The sequence below is a fragment of the Pseudophryne corroboree genome, chromosome 1 (genome assembly GCF_028390025.1).
Source record: "Pseudophryne corroboree isolate aPseCor3 chromosome 1, aPseCor3.hap2, whole genome shotgun sequence".
Classification (NCBI taxonomy): Eukaryota; Metazoa; Chordata; class Amphibia; order Anura; family Myobatrachidae; genus Pseudophryne; species Pseudophryne corroboree.
Genome location: NC_086444.1, coordinates 562,091,810 through 562,107,960, shown reverse-complemented (window position 1 = coordinate 562,107,960; position 16,151 = coordinate 562,091,810). Strand labels below are relative to the sequence as shown.

At 48.6% G+C, this 16,151-nt stretch overlaps 1 protein-coding gene across 3 annotated transcripts in view; it reads left to right on the top strand.

Annotated features, from left to right (window-relative positions):
* Positions 1 to 16,151, top strand: part of FOCAD (focadhesin) — an 872,056-nt gene that overhangs the window by 366,205 nt on the left and 489,700 nt on the right. For all 3 annotated transcript variants that reach the window (XM_063914161.1, XM_063914160.1, XM_063914162.1), the window contains 2 exons: positions 3,928 to 4,062; positions 11,575 to 11,625. In XM_063914161.1, the coding sequence (XP_063770231.1) occupies positions 3,928 to 4,062; positions 11,575 to 11,625 (186 nt within the window). The remainder of the gene's footprint in view (positions 1 to 3,927; positions 4,063 to 11,574; positions 11,626 to 16,151) is intronic.

Here is a 16,151-nt window from a genome sequence, read left to right as displayed (position 1 = left end):
GAGTTCACAAGCCGCTACCAGGGCTGTATCGGCTCGGCGGGTGTTGGGGATTCGCCAGTGGAACGCGGATGCAGATTCCAAAAGAAACATGGAGGCTCTCCCATATAAAGGTGAGGCCTTATTTGGCGATGGCCTGGATGCGTTAGTCTCGACGGCTACCACAGGTAAGTCGTCATTTTTGCCCTCTGCGCCTGCACCGGCACAAATGACCTATCACTCGCACATCCAGTCCTTTCGGCCCAATAAATACAGGAAAGCGAAAAGTCCACAACGGCTTCAGGTTCCCAGGAGCAGAAGTCTACCCCTAATTCTGCCAAATCTTCAGCATGACACTGGAGCTCCTTTGAGGGAGGCCGCTCAGGTGGGGGCACATCTCAAACTGTTCAGCCAAGGTTGGATTCTGTCTGACCTGGATCCCTGGGTGTTGCAAATAGTGTCCCAGGGATACAAGCTGGAGTTTCAAGACGTTCCCCACCATGGCGATGTTTCAAATCGACCTTGCCAGCTTCTCTTCCAGAAAGGGAAGCGGTAACAGCGGCAATCCTAAAATTATGTCAGGATCAGGTCATAGTCCTGGTACCTTTTGTAACAACAAGGAGAGTGGTTTTATTCAAGCCTCATCATAGTTCCGAAGCCGGACGGATCGGTCAGACCGATCCTAAACCTAAAAAAATAAAAATAAAAATCTGAATCTCCACTTGAAACGATTCAAGTTCAAAATGGAATCACTGAGGTTAGTGATTTCCAGTCTGGAGGAGGGGGACTGCATGGTGTCTGTAGACATAAAGGTTGCTTACCGGCATGTTCCCATTTATCCTCCTCGCCAGGCTTATCTGAAGATTTGCGGTTCAGGATTGCCATTACCAATTCCAGATGTTACCTTTCGGTCTCTCCACGGCGCCGAGGATAATTCACCAAGGTGTTTCGCCTGCGTCAAAAAGGAGTCAATATAATTCCTTATCTAGACGATCTCCTGATAAGGGCGAGATCCAGGGAGCAGTTGTTACAAAACATCACACTCTCCCTGTCAATACTCCAACAACACGGTTGGATCATGAATTATCCAAAGTCATAGTTGGAACCGACGACAAGATTGTCTTTTCTCGGGATGATTCTGGACACAGAAGTTCAGAGTATTTCTTCCGGGGGAAAAGGCTCTGGAAATCCAGAAGATGGTAAAACAGATATTGAAACTATCGAGTGTGTCGATCCATCAGTGCATTCGGTTTTTGGGGAAGATGGTGGCGGCCTACGAGGCCATGCTGTTTGGCAGGTTCCATGCCAGGGTATTCCAGTGGGACCTGTAGGACAAGTGGTCATGATCCCACCTACACATACACCGGAAGATAATCCTGTTATCAAAAGCCAGGATTTCACTCCTGTGGTGGCTCCACACCTCGCACTTACTAGAGGGACGCCGGTTCGGGATTCAGGGCTGGGTCCTGGTAACCACGGATGCAAGTCTCCGAGGCTGGGGAGCTGTCACTCAAGGGAAAAGCTTCCAAGAAAAATACTAAAGTCGGGAAGCCTAACTTCACATGAACAGGCTGAAATTGAGAGCCATTTACAACGGCCTTCAACTGGTGGTTCATCTTCAAGATCACCCCGTGCAGATCCAGTTGGACAGTGTAACAGCAAGGCGGAAAGAAAAGCAGAGCGGAAATTGTAGAGGTGACGAAGATCCTCCTCTGGGCAGAAAAATATGTAAGGGCTCTGTCGGCAATTTTCATTCCGGGAGTGGAGAACTGGGAAGCATGCTTTCTCAGCAGACACGATTTCCATCCGGGAGAGTGGGACCCCCACCAAGAAGTCTTCGCAGAGGTGACAAGTCTTTGGGGAGTTCCTCAAGTAGACAGGATGACTTCTCGTCTCAACGAGAAGCTTCAGAAAAATTGTTCCAGGTCAAGAGACCATCAGTTAATAGCAGTAGATGCTCTGGTGACCCAGTGGCTATTCCGGTCAGTGTATCACTTTCACTGATCCCAAAAGTTCTCGGGATAATAAGAAGAACAAGGGTTCGGGCAATTTTCACTGCCCCAGACTGGCCAAGGAAGGCTTGGTGCCCAGATCTTCAGGCGTTGTTCATTAAAAGATCCTGGGCCTTTTCCTCTTCGCGAGGACCTACTACGGTAGGTACCGTGCGTGTACCTAGACTTGCCGCGGCTACGTTTGATGGCATGACGGTTGAGTGCCTAATCCTAGCCCGAAAGGGTATTCCCTAGGAAGTCATCCCCACTCTTATTCAGGTCAGGAAAGGAGTAACGTCTAAACATTACCACCGTTTTTGGAGAAAATATGTGCCTTGGTGTGAATCCAAGACAGTTTCAACGGAAGTGTTTCAGTTAGGGCATTTTCTTTGTTTCCTACAGGCTGGGGGAAATGCAGACTGCAGTTGGACTCCATTAAGGTCCAGTTTTCAGCATTAGCAATTTTCTTTCTGAAACTATTAGCTTCCCTTCCGGAAGTTCAGTCTTGCGTGAAAGACGTGTTGCGCGTCTAACCTTCATTTGTGCCTCCAGTGGCACCATGGGATCGTAATGTGGTGTTGCAGTTCCTTCAGTCACATTGGTTTGAACCTTTCCGGAAGGTGGAGTTGAAATTCCTCACTTGGAAAGTGGTCATCCTGTTGGCATTGGCTTCTGCAAGGCGGGTGTCTGAGTTAGCGGCCTTGTCTCACAAGAGCCCTTATTTGATCTTCTATGAAGATAGAGCTGAATTGAGGACACGTCAGCAATTTTTACCGAAGGTGATTTCCTCTTTCCACATGAACCAACCTATTGTCGTGCCCGTGGCTACTGACGCCTTCGCTCAGTCAAAATCTCTGGATGTGGTCAGAGCTTTGAAGATTTATGTCGCCAGAACGGCTCAGATTAGGAAAACAGAGGCTCTGTTTGTCCTGTATGCTCCCAACAAGGTTGGGTGTCCTGCTTCCAAGCAGATCATTGCACGCTGGTTCTGGAACACGATTCAGCATGCTCATTCCACGGCTGGATTGCCGTTACCGGAATCAGTGAAAGCCCATTCTACTAGAAAGGTGGGCTTATCCTGGACGGCTGTCCGGGGGATCTCGGCATTGCAACTTTGCCGAGCAGCTACTTGGTCGGGGTCAAACACATTTGCAAAGTTCTACAAGTTTGACACCTTGGCCGATGAAGACCTTAAGTTTGGTCAATCGGTGCTGCAGAGTCATCTTCACTCTCCCGCCCATTCTAGAGCTTTGGTATAAACCCCATGGTTCTTGAAGTGACCCCAGCATCCTCTAGGGTGTATGAAAAAATAGGATTTTAATACCTACCGGTAAATCCTTTTCTCTTAGTCCGTAGAGGATGCTGGGCGCCCGTCCCAGTGCGTACTGTATCTGCAGTTATTGGTTGAGGTTACACACAGGTTGTGTTACATTTTTTTGTCGGCATATTGCTGCAAATTTCTTCATGCCGTTGGCTTGTGTTCTGTTGAATGCATGCTTGCAGTGTGAACTGGTAAGATGCTCACCGTGGTTTAACAATAAATCCTTTCCTTGAAATGTCAGTCTCCCTGGGCACAGTTCCTTAAACTGGAGTCTGGAGGAGGGGCATAGAGGGAGGAGCCAGGTCACACCCTTTGAAAGTCTTGAAGTGCCCATGTCTCCTGCTGATCCTGTCTATACCCATGGTTCTTGAAGTGACCCCAGCATCATCTACGGACTAAGAGAAAAGGATTTACCGGTAGGTATTAAAATCCTATTTTCTTTACACTCCTCTACTTACCCAGAGTCCCCTGCACACACAGATTTTTCTACATGGTTATCCTAAATGTATATGTACAGTGAATCAGTTCTTATTTGTACATACAGTAGTACCTTAATATGTTAAGGATGTTGTTGATTTATTTATAATACCGTGAAATCCTAATGTTGGGGAATTTGCATGTGTACATTGCTATCTTTAGGTGGTGGACATTCGGTCTACTTGGAATGCTCTATCTCCTAAACTAGGCTGTGACAAGCGACCCCTGGTGCTCAAAGTGTTACATGAAGTCTTTGCCTTGGTCCCCTCCTTAATTGTAAACACAGAAGACTATGATGTAAGTGAGCTTTCATTTTTTTCTCTATTCTGCTTATTTGATTTTGTAATATATATAAATGACAGGGGTAAAGAAGGGAAATAGTGTATGTGGGAGGGGGAGGAGTTTCAATTTGAGAATAAATTACAAATCGTTATGTTCAAACAAATATATATACAGTATCAATTAAGAGACCAAGTCAAATTAGAATTACAATAAAAAAAGTATGCCCTGATATTCAATTGGGAAATTGGATGTACATGGTTGCAAAAATAAAAATAAAAAATAGGAGGATTCCATGATGTGGCCCCTGAAAGCATATATACAAGGAGAGGCTCATAGTTTAGTCTTGATGTTGGGGTGAAGCACCATGATAATCCATCCATATGCCTAATACATTAAGAAGACTAATCAGTGCTATGTAGGATACTGTGGGCGGTATTCAATTCTTTTCACCCCCTTCTACACCCTTTCTGTTTCTGCTGACAGGCGTGGTATAATCATTTCAGCTCGCTACCCCCGCGATAGTGAGGGCACCCAACCCGTTAGGCAGCTAAACCTGATTACTATGGGCACAATATGCGCGATAACGGGGGTCACTTAAGAAAGGCGATTGGGCGTGATATATCATTTAAATACCGCCCTATATGTGTATTCCAAACAATAAATTGCCCAGACTTTGCTGATAATCGGTAACAATGAGTTTTTCTTCGTCGTCCACTAGGGGGCACAGGAGTACTAATGCTGGGGTATAGGCTGGCCGGGAGCCAGCAGGTACCAAAAGGGTTACTTTAAAGTATCTAGCATGCCTCCCTCCCTGTCCCCTATGTTCCGCCTCGCCGCTAGTTTTTCTTTTGATGCCGCAGGAGTGGGCACCATATTTTTAGGTGGCTGTTAATACAGCCTGGGTTACTTTTTTTTTTTTTTTCATGTAGATAGCTTCAGCGAAGCTGAGCGGGATACTGGCGCACTAAGCGCCCAGTATGCCCGCTCCTACACCCAGAGTCCGCGGGCGGCAGCGCCGGTGACTAGGCCGGGTACTACCGCCGTGGGGACTACAGGCAGCTACAGCAGCCGTGACCAGATCCGGAGGGTGAGTTTGACACTGCTCCCTGTGGGTAGAGTGCCGCAGTGTGCGGCGACCCCCTACCGTTGAAGGGACCCAGCGGGTGGGCAGATCAGTGGGGGCCCAGTTCACTGCGCCTTTTTACCACTAGACCACCAGGGCATTATCCGCCGGTCAGGTGGGCAACGTCCCTGGGGTCCAACATCTGAGGGGGAGGGTGCCCAGCCTGCCGCCCCTCCCCCAACCCATGGCTCACCAGTAGCCTGGCTCAAGGTCTGCCCTGGGCTGTCCTCCTCTCTCAGTCCCTCCCTAAAAATGCTCAGCGGCCATTTTAGCTCACATGCTTGAGTTGCTGAGAGAGGACAGTCTGGCCACTGTCTCCCCTGTACCCCGCTCCAGTAGCCGGGCTCAGTTATTTTCTCCTGCCTGCTGAACATTCACAGGACAGTTGAGTACCTTGGCCCTTTATTGTTTTCTGGCATTGTGTGGCTGAGTGTCTGTGTGTTTGGCTGTGGTTTACCACTGTGCAGTGCTTGACCTCACGTCCCTTGTACAGAGTCTTATTCTGCAGAGGGTCACGCAGTGTACGGTCTGTGCTAACTACAGCGTCTGTTGTGAGATACAGTGCTATTTTCTGTGCAGGGGTACCCTGCTTACATTTTACAATGTCATCTAGAAACAGGAAAGTTTTTACACTCGAACCTCCCACTTGCATAGTATGCTGTAATATTTTATCTCTACAGGATTTATTGGACACTGGTAGTTGCAGGACGTGTGTAAGTGTCCCCCCACATGTGGATCCCCCACCTGCACCTGTGTTGCAATAACCGTCTTGGGCAACTACCCTTGTGCAGGTTATGACACAGCTTGTGGATCATTTGGCTACGCCACAAGCGGATCCACACAACTCTGCACCACCTAGTACCGTGGCACCAGGTCAGTCCTATCCATTTCCTTCTCCACAGGTGGAACCACCATGGGTTAGTGTACTGGCCCAATCGGTCCAGGGTCTATCCCAGGTCTCGGCCTCCATGCAACAGCTTCTGGAGAGAGAAAAGCATCCCAGACGGGCACATAGTTCTAGTGGTACTGCCACCCGTCTTTTGGAAAGGGGTTCAGACTCTGAGTCTCCTACTTCTGACCAGGAAAGTAGGTCGGGGGACTCTGATCCGGACGCAGCTACAGGTTTAGAGGATTCTCTTTCAGTAGCAGAGGTTGAGACCCTCGTCAATCAGGGCAGACCGGTCCTGGATATTGAGCATGAAGATCCTGCCCCAACTTCCAAGACACCGAAGAAGGATTCAACACAATTTCCCTCCTCAGCAAAGTTAGAAGACTTGCTGGAAGTAGCTTGAGCTAAGCCGTCTAAACTGTTTCAGCTCTCTAAATGATTTCAGTCGTTTTATCCATTTCCATCCAAGGTCCAAGTGGTAAAACCCACCTCCGGAGGACGCACATGTGGCACGCCTAGTGCGCTCCTCGGTTCTTCCGATTCCGGATACTTCCTCTCTTAAAGACTCCACAGATCGCAAATTGGATACCGTCCTTAAAACAGCCTACACTCATGCTGGTGCCATTACCAGGCCGGCGTTGGTTTCGGCGTGGGTAACTAAGGCGATCGCTTGCTGGGCAGACCAGCTTCACCAGGGCCTTTCTTTGAATGTTAGTAGGAAACAGTTGTCGGTCCTGGCGAGGAATATTGAAAAGGCGAACTCTTATCTCGTAGAAGCTGCCCTGGACAATACCATCCTTACATCTAAGGTTTGAGCTTCCACAGTGGCTGCAAGGCGATCATTATGGCTGCGTTCTTGGAGGGCAGACACTTCCTCCAGGAACGCTCTAGAAGCATTACCATATGCAGCGGATTCTCTGTTCGGACAGGAATTAAATAATATTGTTACCTCACTGGCTACGGCTAAAACAGCTTTTCTTCTATCTGCAGCAGCCCCTAAGCCTAACACTTCCTTTCGCCCCTTTCGTATACAGGGACGAGCCAAGGGCCAGAACTCCTCTCGTTACCAGACCCAGGCGAAGAACACCAAGCCTCGCACAAAGCAACCTTGGGCTACCAGATGCCCGGCCACCAAGCCAGACGAAAAATCTGCCACGTGATGGGGCGGGCCCCTCTCTGGGGGATCCCAGAGTGGGGGGCCGACTGCTGTCTTTTGCTCCGCAATGGTGGGACATTACAATGGATGCCTGGGTCAGAGAAGTAGTGACTCACGGTTACACCTTGACATTTTGGCGCCGTCCTCCAAAAAGACTCTTCACCATGGGGCTTCCGAGGGATTCCGGAGAGGCAGCAGCTCTACACGAGTCAGTCAGCTCCCTTCTCGCCTCAAACGTCATTGTCCCGTTACCAACGGAGCTGAGGAGTCAAGGTTTCTATACCTCACTCTTTCTGGTTCAGAAACCGGATGGTTCCTATCAGCCGATTCTCAACCTCATAGAGTTAAACCTGTTCCTGAGAGTTTCCAAGTTCCGCATGGAATCCCTCAGGACAATTGTTCTAGCTTTGGAACCAGGTAACTATATGGCATCCCCGGACATTCAGGATGCATATTTACATGTCCCAATACGTCCAACCCATCAAAAATATCTCAGTTTTGCTGTCAAAGACAATCATTTCCAATTCCGAGCCCTGCCTTTCGGATTATCCACGGCTCTATGAGTTTTTACCAAAGTTATGGCAGTAATGACTGCTCATCTGAGACGCAAAGGAATTAGAATTCTATCTTACCTGGACGACCTCCTGCTTCTGGGGCACTCTCGAGATACTCTCAGTTCACATTCATTTGACGGTGGAGTTTTTACAGTCTCACGGCTGAAAAATAAACTGGAAAAAATCATCGTTAACGCCCTCTCAAGCAGTTTTTCATTTAGGGGTGCGTTTGAATTCCAGAGGACAGCGAGTGTTTCTGCCTCAGGACAAAGATAACTGTCATTCAGTTCAGAATTAGGAATCTTCTTCACCATCGCACCGTTCCAGTCCATGCTTGCATGGAGATGCTGGGTTCGATGGTAGCAGCGTTCGATATGGTAGAGTACGCCCAGTTCTACTCTTGTCCTCTACAATGGGAGATTCTTCACAAGTTGGATGGATCTCCTCTCCACATCTGATCACAGACCATGGTCCTCACACCGGAGTTTCGATTGACCTTAACATGGTGGCTCCTCCGGGCCAAACTCGACAAGGGTCGACTATTTTGGATTCAAGACTGGACCATGATCACCACGGATGCCAGTCTTCGAGGGTGGGGAGCGGTCTTGGAGACCCATGCTTTCCAGTGTCACTGGACTCTTCGATAAAGCAGACTCCCCTTCAGTGTACTGGAATTGAGAGCAATTCTCAACACAACGTGCGGCTCATCGTCTTCTCAAAGGTCGACCGGTCAAAGTCCAGTCAGAAAACGCAATGGCGTGGCATACATCAACCGCCAAGGCGGCACTTGCAGTCGGGGAGCCATGCAAGAGGTAACCAAGATTTTCCTGTGGGCAGAACAAAATCTTCCAGCGCTATCGGCGGTATTAATTCCAAGAGTACTCAACTGGGAAGCAGACTTCCTCACTTGGCATGACGTTCACTCAGGAGAGTGGAGACTCCACACGGAGGTGTTCAATCAGTTCGTATCCCGATGGGGGATGCCGGACATAGACCTCATGCCATCCTGCCTCAACAGACAAGTCAACAGGTTCGGCTCTCGCACAAGAGAGCCAAAGGCGTTCCTAGTGGATGCTCTGACCGCTTATTGGTCATTTCCCCTCGTGTACGCCTATCCTCCAATTTCCATGATTCTCCGGCTAATCCGGAAATTCAAACAAGGAGGCACAATGATACTTGTGGTCCCAGATTGGCAACGTCGCCTTTGGTATGTGGGCCTACTCAGTCTGTCCATAGACAACCCGTGGCGTCTGCCCCTACATTGGGATCTTCTGTCCCAGGGACCCTGTCTAAATCCAGACCCAGATTGTCTCGCTTTGACGGCGTGGCTATTGAGACATCCGTCCTGAGAAGAAAATAATTTTCCAACCGAGTCATCGGGACTATGCTTAATGCCAGAAAAACATAATCTGCCAGAATCTACCACTGCATCTGGAAAACGTACTTTTCATGGTGCGCGGGTTATCAATCCAACCCACGCTCGTTCCCGGTTACCTCGTCTGTTGGCCTTTCTTCAGTCAGGCTTAGACCTTGGCCTAAGGTTATCGTCCCTGAGGGTTCAGGTTTCAGCTTTGTTTGCTTTCAGAAGCAACTTGCTGCTATTCCAGAGGCGAAAAAGTTTCTCCAGGGGGTGCTTCATGTCTAGCCACCGTTTGTGGCTTCGGTGGCCCCTTGGGATCTTTCCCTGGTGCTGAAAGCTCTCCAAAAGACTCCCTTTGAACCCATGGACAGGGCGGATCTCTGCTGGATCACGTGGAAGACCTTGTTCCTTTTGTCCATATCTTCAGCTCGCAGAGTTTCTGATCTTACTGCTCTGTCCTGGCGCTCACCCTTCCTGGTCTTTCACTCAGACAGGGCAGTTCTCCGCACTAGGGCAGGTTTCCTACCCAAAGTGGTTTCAAGTTTCCACATCAATCAGGAGATGGTAGTTCCGGCATTATCAACTGCCTCTCCTGAGGAGGCTTCCTTGGACGTAGTCCGAGCTCTCCGAATCTATGTTGACAAAACCAAGGATATTCAACGTTCGGACTCCCTGTTCATCTTGTAAGATTCCCATAAACTGGTTTGGTCAGCGTCAAAACAAACCTTAGCTCGATGGCTTTGGTTAACAATTCACCATGCCTATTTGGCAGCAAAGCTTCCTACTCCTTCGGGGGTGAACGCCCACTCCACTGCACTCGGGCTGTAGGAGCTTCCTGGGCGGCCTCTCGGGGTTCCATGGCGAAGCAGCTTTGTAAAGCTACCACGTGGTCCTCTGCCCAGACTTCCATTAAATTCTATGCGTTTGACGCCTTCGATTCGGATGACGCAGCCTTCGGGAGAAGGGTCCTTGGCGCAGTCCAGGAGCGTCCCCGCCCTAGTGGGGACAGCTTTAGGACGTCCCAGCGTTGGTACTCATGTGCCCCCTAGTGGACGACGAAGTAAAAGAGGATTTCTGTCTTGCCTTGTTAAATCCTTTTCTTAAAGTCCATAGGTGGCACAAGACGCCCTCCCTGAAGCACCTGTCCTGCAGGATGGGATTCCTGTTTAGGTGGTGTGCCTTCTTCACAGTGGTATTCTGTGTCTTTTGTGAGTGTACTGTTCTTTCTTCTTCTTTCTACTGCTCCTGCATTCGACTTGCTACCAAAACTGGCGGGCCTGGCGGCGGAGCGGAGTATAGGGGACAGGGAGGGAGGCATGCTGGGTACTTTAAAGTAACCCTTTTGGTGCATGCCTGCTCCCGGCCGGCCTATACCCCAAGCGTTAGTACTCCTGTGCCCCCTATGGACTCGAAGAAAAGGATTTAACAAGGTAAGACATAAATCTTCTTTTCCCATACAAGGCAGTTTCAGAGTTGGCCTGATTGCGAGGTGTACACAGTACTGATATTTGAATATTTGAACAATTTTTTGCTATTGTGCATGTGCAAAAAGTCTAGTAAACCCTTACTGCACATGCGAAAACCAAAGTGTGCGATGGCATACACATATGCGTGCGACATCACTATTACTTGAGACTGCTTCTGCGATCCATGGGTGGTTCAGGGTGGAGATTGGTAGGTGACCTAAAGTCTTTGCAAAATTTGGAGGTGTCATAGGCATGTAATGGGACTATCGTAGGTGTGTTTCAATATGCGGCTGCGATCTCTCACATCACCACATCCACAATGGACGTATCTTAAGGAAGCTACAAAGGAGACTCTGTGCCAGGGAGGGGCTGCTCAAGTCGTCAATATTGCAACGATGGTGGAGAGATCGGATTCACTATCTCAGATATGCAAAGTGGGCGCCGCAGGGCTTGCACAAATGGAATGCATAAATACACATTTGCATGTTTTTAAAACTTACGAATTTAAATGGCAGCCGCACATGATCTGCCTGCACCCCTGAATCAGGCCCTTTCACATTTAGTGTGTCTTAATATGTGTGTAATAATTGTTTCCACATGTGTAATAGTATTCTGTATTAGTAAGGAGGTGATAATCTGTTATATCAATGGGGCCTGTGTAATAACTGTGCTATATACAGCAGATACATATTTGCAGTGATCCTTAGGCCATGTAAGGAAATGTTGCTTGTTTTAGTGCACATTTGCACCTTAGAGCAGTCATTCCTCCCAGTTTAGATAGGACAGTCCCAGTTTCTGGGAACTGTCGCACCAGTCAGGTCTTTTAGGAACTGTCATGCAATCCCTGCAGTGAGTAAGTGCTGTGCAGAAATGCAGTTATGTTTTTGGGGAATGAAGCAGACAGAAATGATATTATTATATTAATGTGTGGGGAAATAAAATTCATGTAAATTTTAAGATTCTGTGTCTTATTTTACAGAAATTCAAAGCCGAGGTTATCAGCATTCTCTGGAATCACACTCAGAGTAAAGTAAGAACTAGACCATTATGGCTTACCAAACTTTCCACAGTCTAGCATAAATACAGTAATTTCCAGAATATACTGGTTAAAAAGATACACAAATAATACTGATGTTTTGTAGTATATTTAAATAAAATGTAACGCACAGGGCTAAGGGCATAGCTACCATATGTGCATGGAATGCAGCTGCTATGGGGCCCAGAGCTTAGAGGGGCCACCTTCCCTGTCACAGTTACATGTTTCATATACATTTTTCACCATAGGGTCCCTTACATGCTTTTGCCTTGGGGCTTACAATATATCCAGTTATGCCCCTGGACCAGCTGGAGGCCGTTATAATGTGCTATAGTGTGGCAAAATATGCACTGGGGCACTGTAATGTGGCACAATCTGAAGGAGGCACTGCTGTAGAGAGGTATCTCTCTCTAGAAGCATTGGGACAGGGCCCCTTCAAAACATTGCTATGAGACCTGCTAAGAGATGGAGATGGGAAGGAGAGATGGGTAACTTGCCCCCTGTGACCCCGTTTACTCTGGGTCCCCCATAACACCGCTTCCCTCTACAGTTGCAAGGAGCTGGGCGCACGGCAATGAATAAACTGAAAGTAAACTACAAGCGCTGCTGGATACTGTAGTTTATTTTCAGTTTCTTTACTTCAATGCGCCCGGCACCTTGCAGCCGCAAAAGGAGAGGGTAAAACTGGAGCCCCTCCATTCAGGGATAAAATCGGCGGCGCAAGTATGCGAGTACGCTCGGTCAAAAGAATTTGGCAGCAGGTACGCAGTACCCACTACCACATACTTTGCCATTACCACAATTATAATGTGCCACAAAGCAACAAGACCATAGTGCTTGGCAACATGACGGCTCCTCTCACTTTGTCAGGGTTACTGGGAGTGCGACAGTGGCTGTATTCCTGTTATACTGGAGGCATTACTATATTTCTCTAACGTCCTAGTGGATGCTGGGGACTCCGTCAGGACCATGGGGATTAGCGGCTCCGCAGGAGACAGGGCACAAAAATAAAGCTTTAGGATCAGGTGGTGTGCACTGGCTCCTCCCCCTATGACCCTCCTCCAAGCCTCAGTTAGGTTTTTGTGCCCGTCCGAGCAGGGTGCAATCTAGGTGGCTCTCCTAAAGAGCTGCTTAGAAAAAGTTTTTAGGTTTTTTATTTTCAGTGAGTCCTGCTGGCAACAGGCTTACTGCATCGAGGGACTTAGGGGAGAGAAGTGAACTCACCTGCGTGCAGGATGGATTGGCTTCTTAGGCTACTGGACACCATTAGCTCCAGAGGGAGTCGGAACACAGGCCGACCCCCCTTGCAGATGCCGAAGATGGAAGAGGTCCAGAAGCAGGCGGCAGAAGACTTTTCAGTCTTCCTGAGGTAGCGCACAGCACTGCAGCTGTGCGCCATTGTTGTCAGCACACTTCACACAGCGGTCACGGAGGGTGCAGGGCGCTGGGGGGGCGCCCTGGGCAGCAATGTATAATACCTTTTTTATGGCTAAAAATACATCACATATAGCCCCTGGGGGCTATATGGATGTATTTAACCCCTGCCAGGTCTCAGAAAAACGGGAGAAGAAGCCCACCGAAAAGGGGGCGGGGCCTATTCTCCTCAGCACACAGCGCCATTTTCCCTCACAGAAATGCTGGTGGGAAGGCTCCCAGGCTCTCCCCTGCACTGCACTACAGAAACAGGGTTAAAACAGAGAGGGGGGGCACTGATTTGGCGATATGACTACATATATTAAAATGCTATAAGGGAAAAGCACTTATATAAAGGTTGTCCCTGTATAATTATAGCGTTTTTGGTGTGTGCTGGCAAACTCTCCCTCTGTCTCCCCAAAGGGCTAGTGGGTCCTGTCCTCTATCAGAGCATTCCCTGTGTGTGTGCTGTGTGTCGGTACGTGTGTGTCGACATGTATGAGGACGATGTTGGGAGGCGGAGCAAATTGCCTGTAATGGTGATGTCACTCTCTAGGGAGTCGACACCGGAATAGATGGCTTATTTAAGGAATTACGTGATAATGTCAACACGCTGCAAGTCGGTTGACGACATGAGACGGCCGGCAAACATATTAGTATCTGTCCAGGCGTCTAAAGCACCGTCAGGGACGTTATAATGCCCATTTTACCTCAGTCGGTCGACACAGACACAGACACGGACACTGACTCCAGTGTCGACGGTGAAGAAACAAACGTATTTTCCTTTAGGGCCACACGTTACTTGTTAAGGGCAATGAAGGAGGTGTTACATATTTCTGATACTACAAGTACCACAAAAAAGGGTATTATGTGGGGTGTGGAAAAACTACCTATAGTTTTTCCTGAATCAGATAAATTAAATGAAGTGTGTGATGAGGCGCGGGGTTCCCCCGATAGAAAATTATTGGCGGTATACCCTTTCCCGCCAGAAGTTAGGGCGCGTTGGGAAACACCCCTTAGGGTGGATAAGGCGCTCACACGCTTATCAAAACAAGTGGCGGTACCGTCTCCAGATACGGCCGCCCTCAAGGAGCCAGCTGATAGGAGGCTGGAAAATATCCTAAAAAGTATATACACACATACTGGTGTTATACTGCGACCAGCGATCGCCTTAGCCTGGATGTGCAGCGCGGGGGTGGCTTGGTCGGATTCCCTGACTGAAAATATTGATACCCTTGACAGGGACAGTATTTTATTTACTATAGAGCATTTAAAGAATGCATTTCTATATATGCGAGATGCACAGAGGGATATTTGCACTCTGGCATCAAGAGTAAGTGCGATGTCCATATCTGCCAAAAGATGTTTATGGACACGACAGTGGTCAGGTGATGCAGATTCCAAACGGCACAAAGATGTATTGCCGTATAAAGGGGAGGAGTTATTTGGGGTCGGTCCATCGGACCTGGTGGCCACGGCAACTGCTGGGAAATCCACCGTTTTTACCCTAAGTCACATCTATGCAGAAAAAGACACCGTCTTTTCAGCCTCAGTCCTTTCGTCCCCATAAGCATATCTGCCCAGGGATAGAGGAAAGGGAAGAAGACTGCAGCAGGCAGCCCATTCCCAGGAACAGAAGCCTTCCACCGCTTCTGCCAAGTTCTCAGCATGACGCTGGAGCCGTACAGGACCCCTGGATCCTACAAGTAGTATCCCAGGGGTACAGATTGGAAAGTCGAGACGTTTCCCCCTCGCAGGTTCCTGAAGTCTGCTTTACCAACGTCTCCCTCCGACAGGGAGCCAGTATTGGACACAATTCACAAGCTGTATTCCCAGCAGGTGATAATCAAAGTACCCCTCCTACAACAAGGAAAGGGGTATTATTCCACACTATATTGTGGTACTGAAACCAGAAGGCTCGGTGAGACCTATTCTAAATCTGAAATATTTGAACACTTACAAAGGTTCAAATCAAGATGGAGTCACTCAGAGCAGTGATAGCGAACCAGGAAGAAGGGGACTATATGGTGTCCCGGGACATCAGGGATGCTTACCTCCATGTCCCAATTTGCCCTTCTCACCAAGGGTATCTCAGGTTCGTGGTACAGAACTGTCACTATCAGTTTCAGACGCTGCCGTTTGGATTGTCCACGGCACTCCGGGTCTTTACCAAGGTAATGCCCGAAATGATGATTCTTCTTCGAAGAAAATGGACGACCTCCTGATAAGAGCAAGGTCCAGAGAACAGTTGGAGGTCGGAGTAGCACTATCTCAAGTAGTTCTACGACAGCACGGGTGGATTCTAAATATTCCAAAACCGCAGTTGTTTCCGACGACACGTCTGCTGTTCCTAGGGATGATTCTGGACACAGTCCAGAAAAAGGTGTTTCTCCCGGAGGAGAAAGCCAGGGAGTTATCCGAGCTAGTCAGGAACCTCCTAAAACCAGGAAAAGTGTCAGTGCATCATTGCACAAGAGTCCTGGGAAACATGGTGGCTTATTACGAAGCGATTCCATTCGGCAGATTCCACGCAAGAACTTTTCAGTGGGATCTGCTGGACAAATGGTCCGGATCGCATCTTCAGATGCATCAGCGGATAACCCTATCTCCAAGGACAAGGGTGTCTCTCCTGTGGTGGTTACAGAGTGCTCATCTTCTTGAGGGCCGCAGATTCGGCATTCAGGATTGGATGCTGGTGACCACGGAGGCCAGCCTGAGAGGCTGGGGAGCAGTCACACACGGAAAAAATTTCCAGGGAGTGTGATCAAGTCTGGAGACTTTTCTCCACATAAATATACTGGAGCTAAGGGCAATTTATAATGCTCTAAGCTTAGCAAGACCTCTGCTTCAAGGTCAGCCGGTATTGATCCAGTGGGACAACATCACGGCAGTCGCCCACGTAAACAGACAGGGCGGCACAAGAAGCAGGAGGGCAATGGCAAAAACTGCAAGGATTTTTCGCTGGGCGGAAAATCATGTGATAGCACTGTCAGCAGTGTTCATTCCGGGAGTGGACAACTGGGAAGCAGACTTCCTCAGCAGGCACGACCTCCACCCGGGAGAGTGGGGACTTCATCGGGAAGTTTTCCACATGATTGTGAACCGTT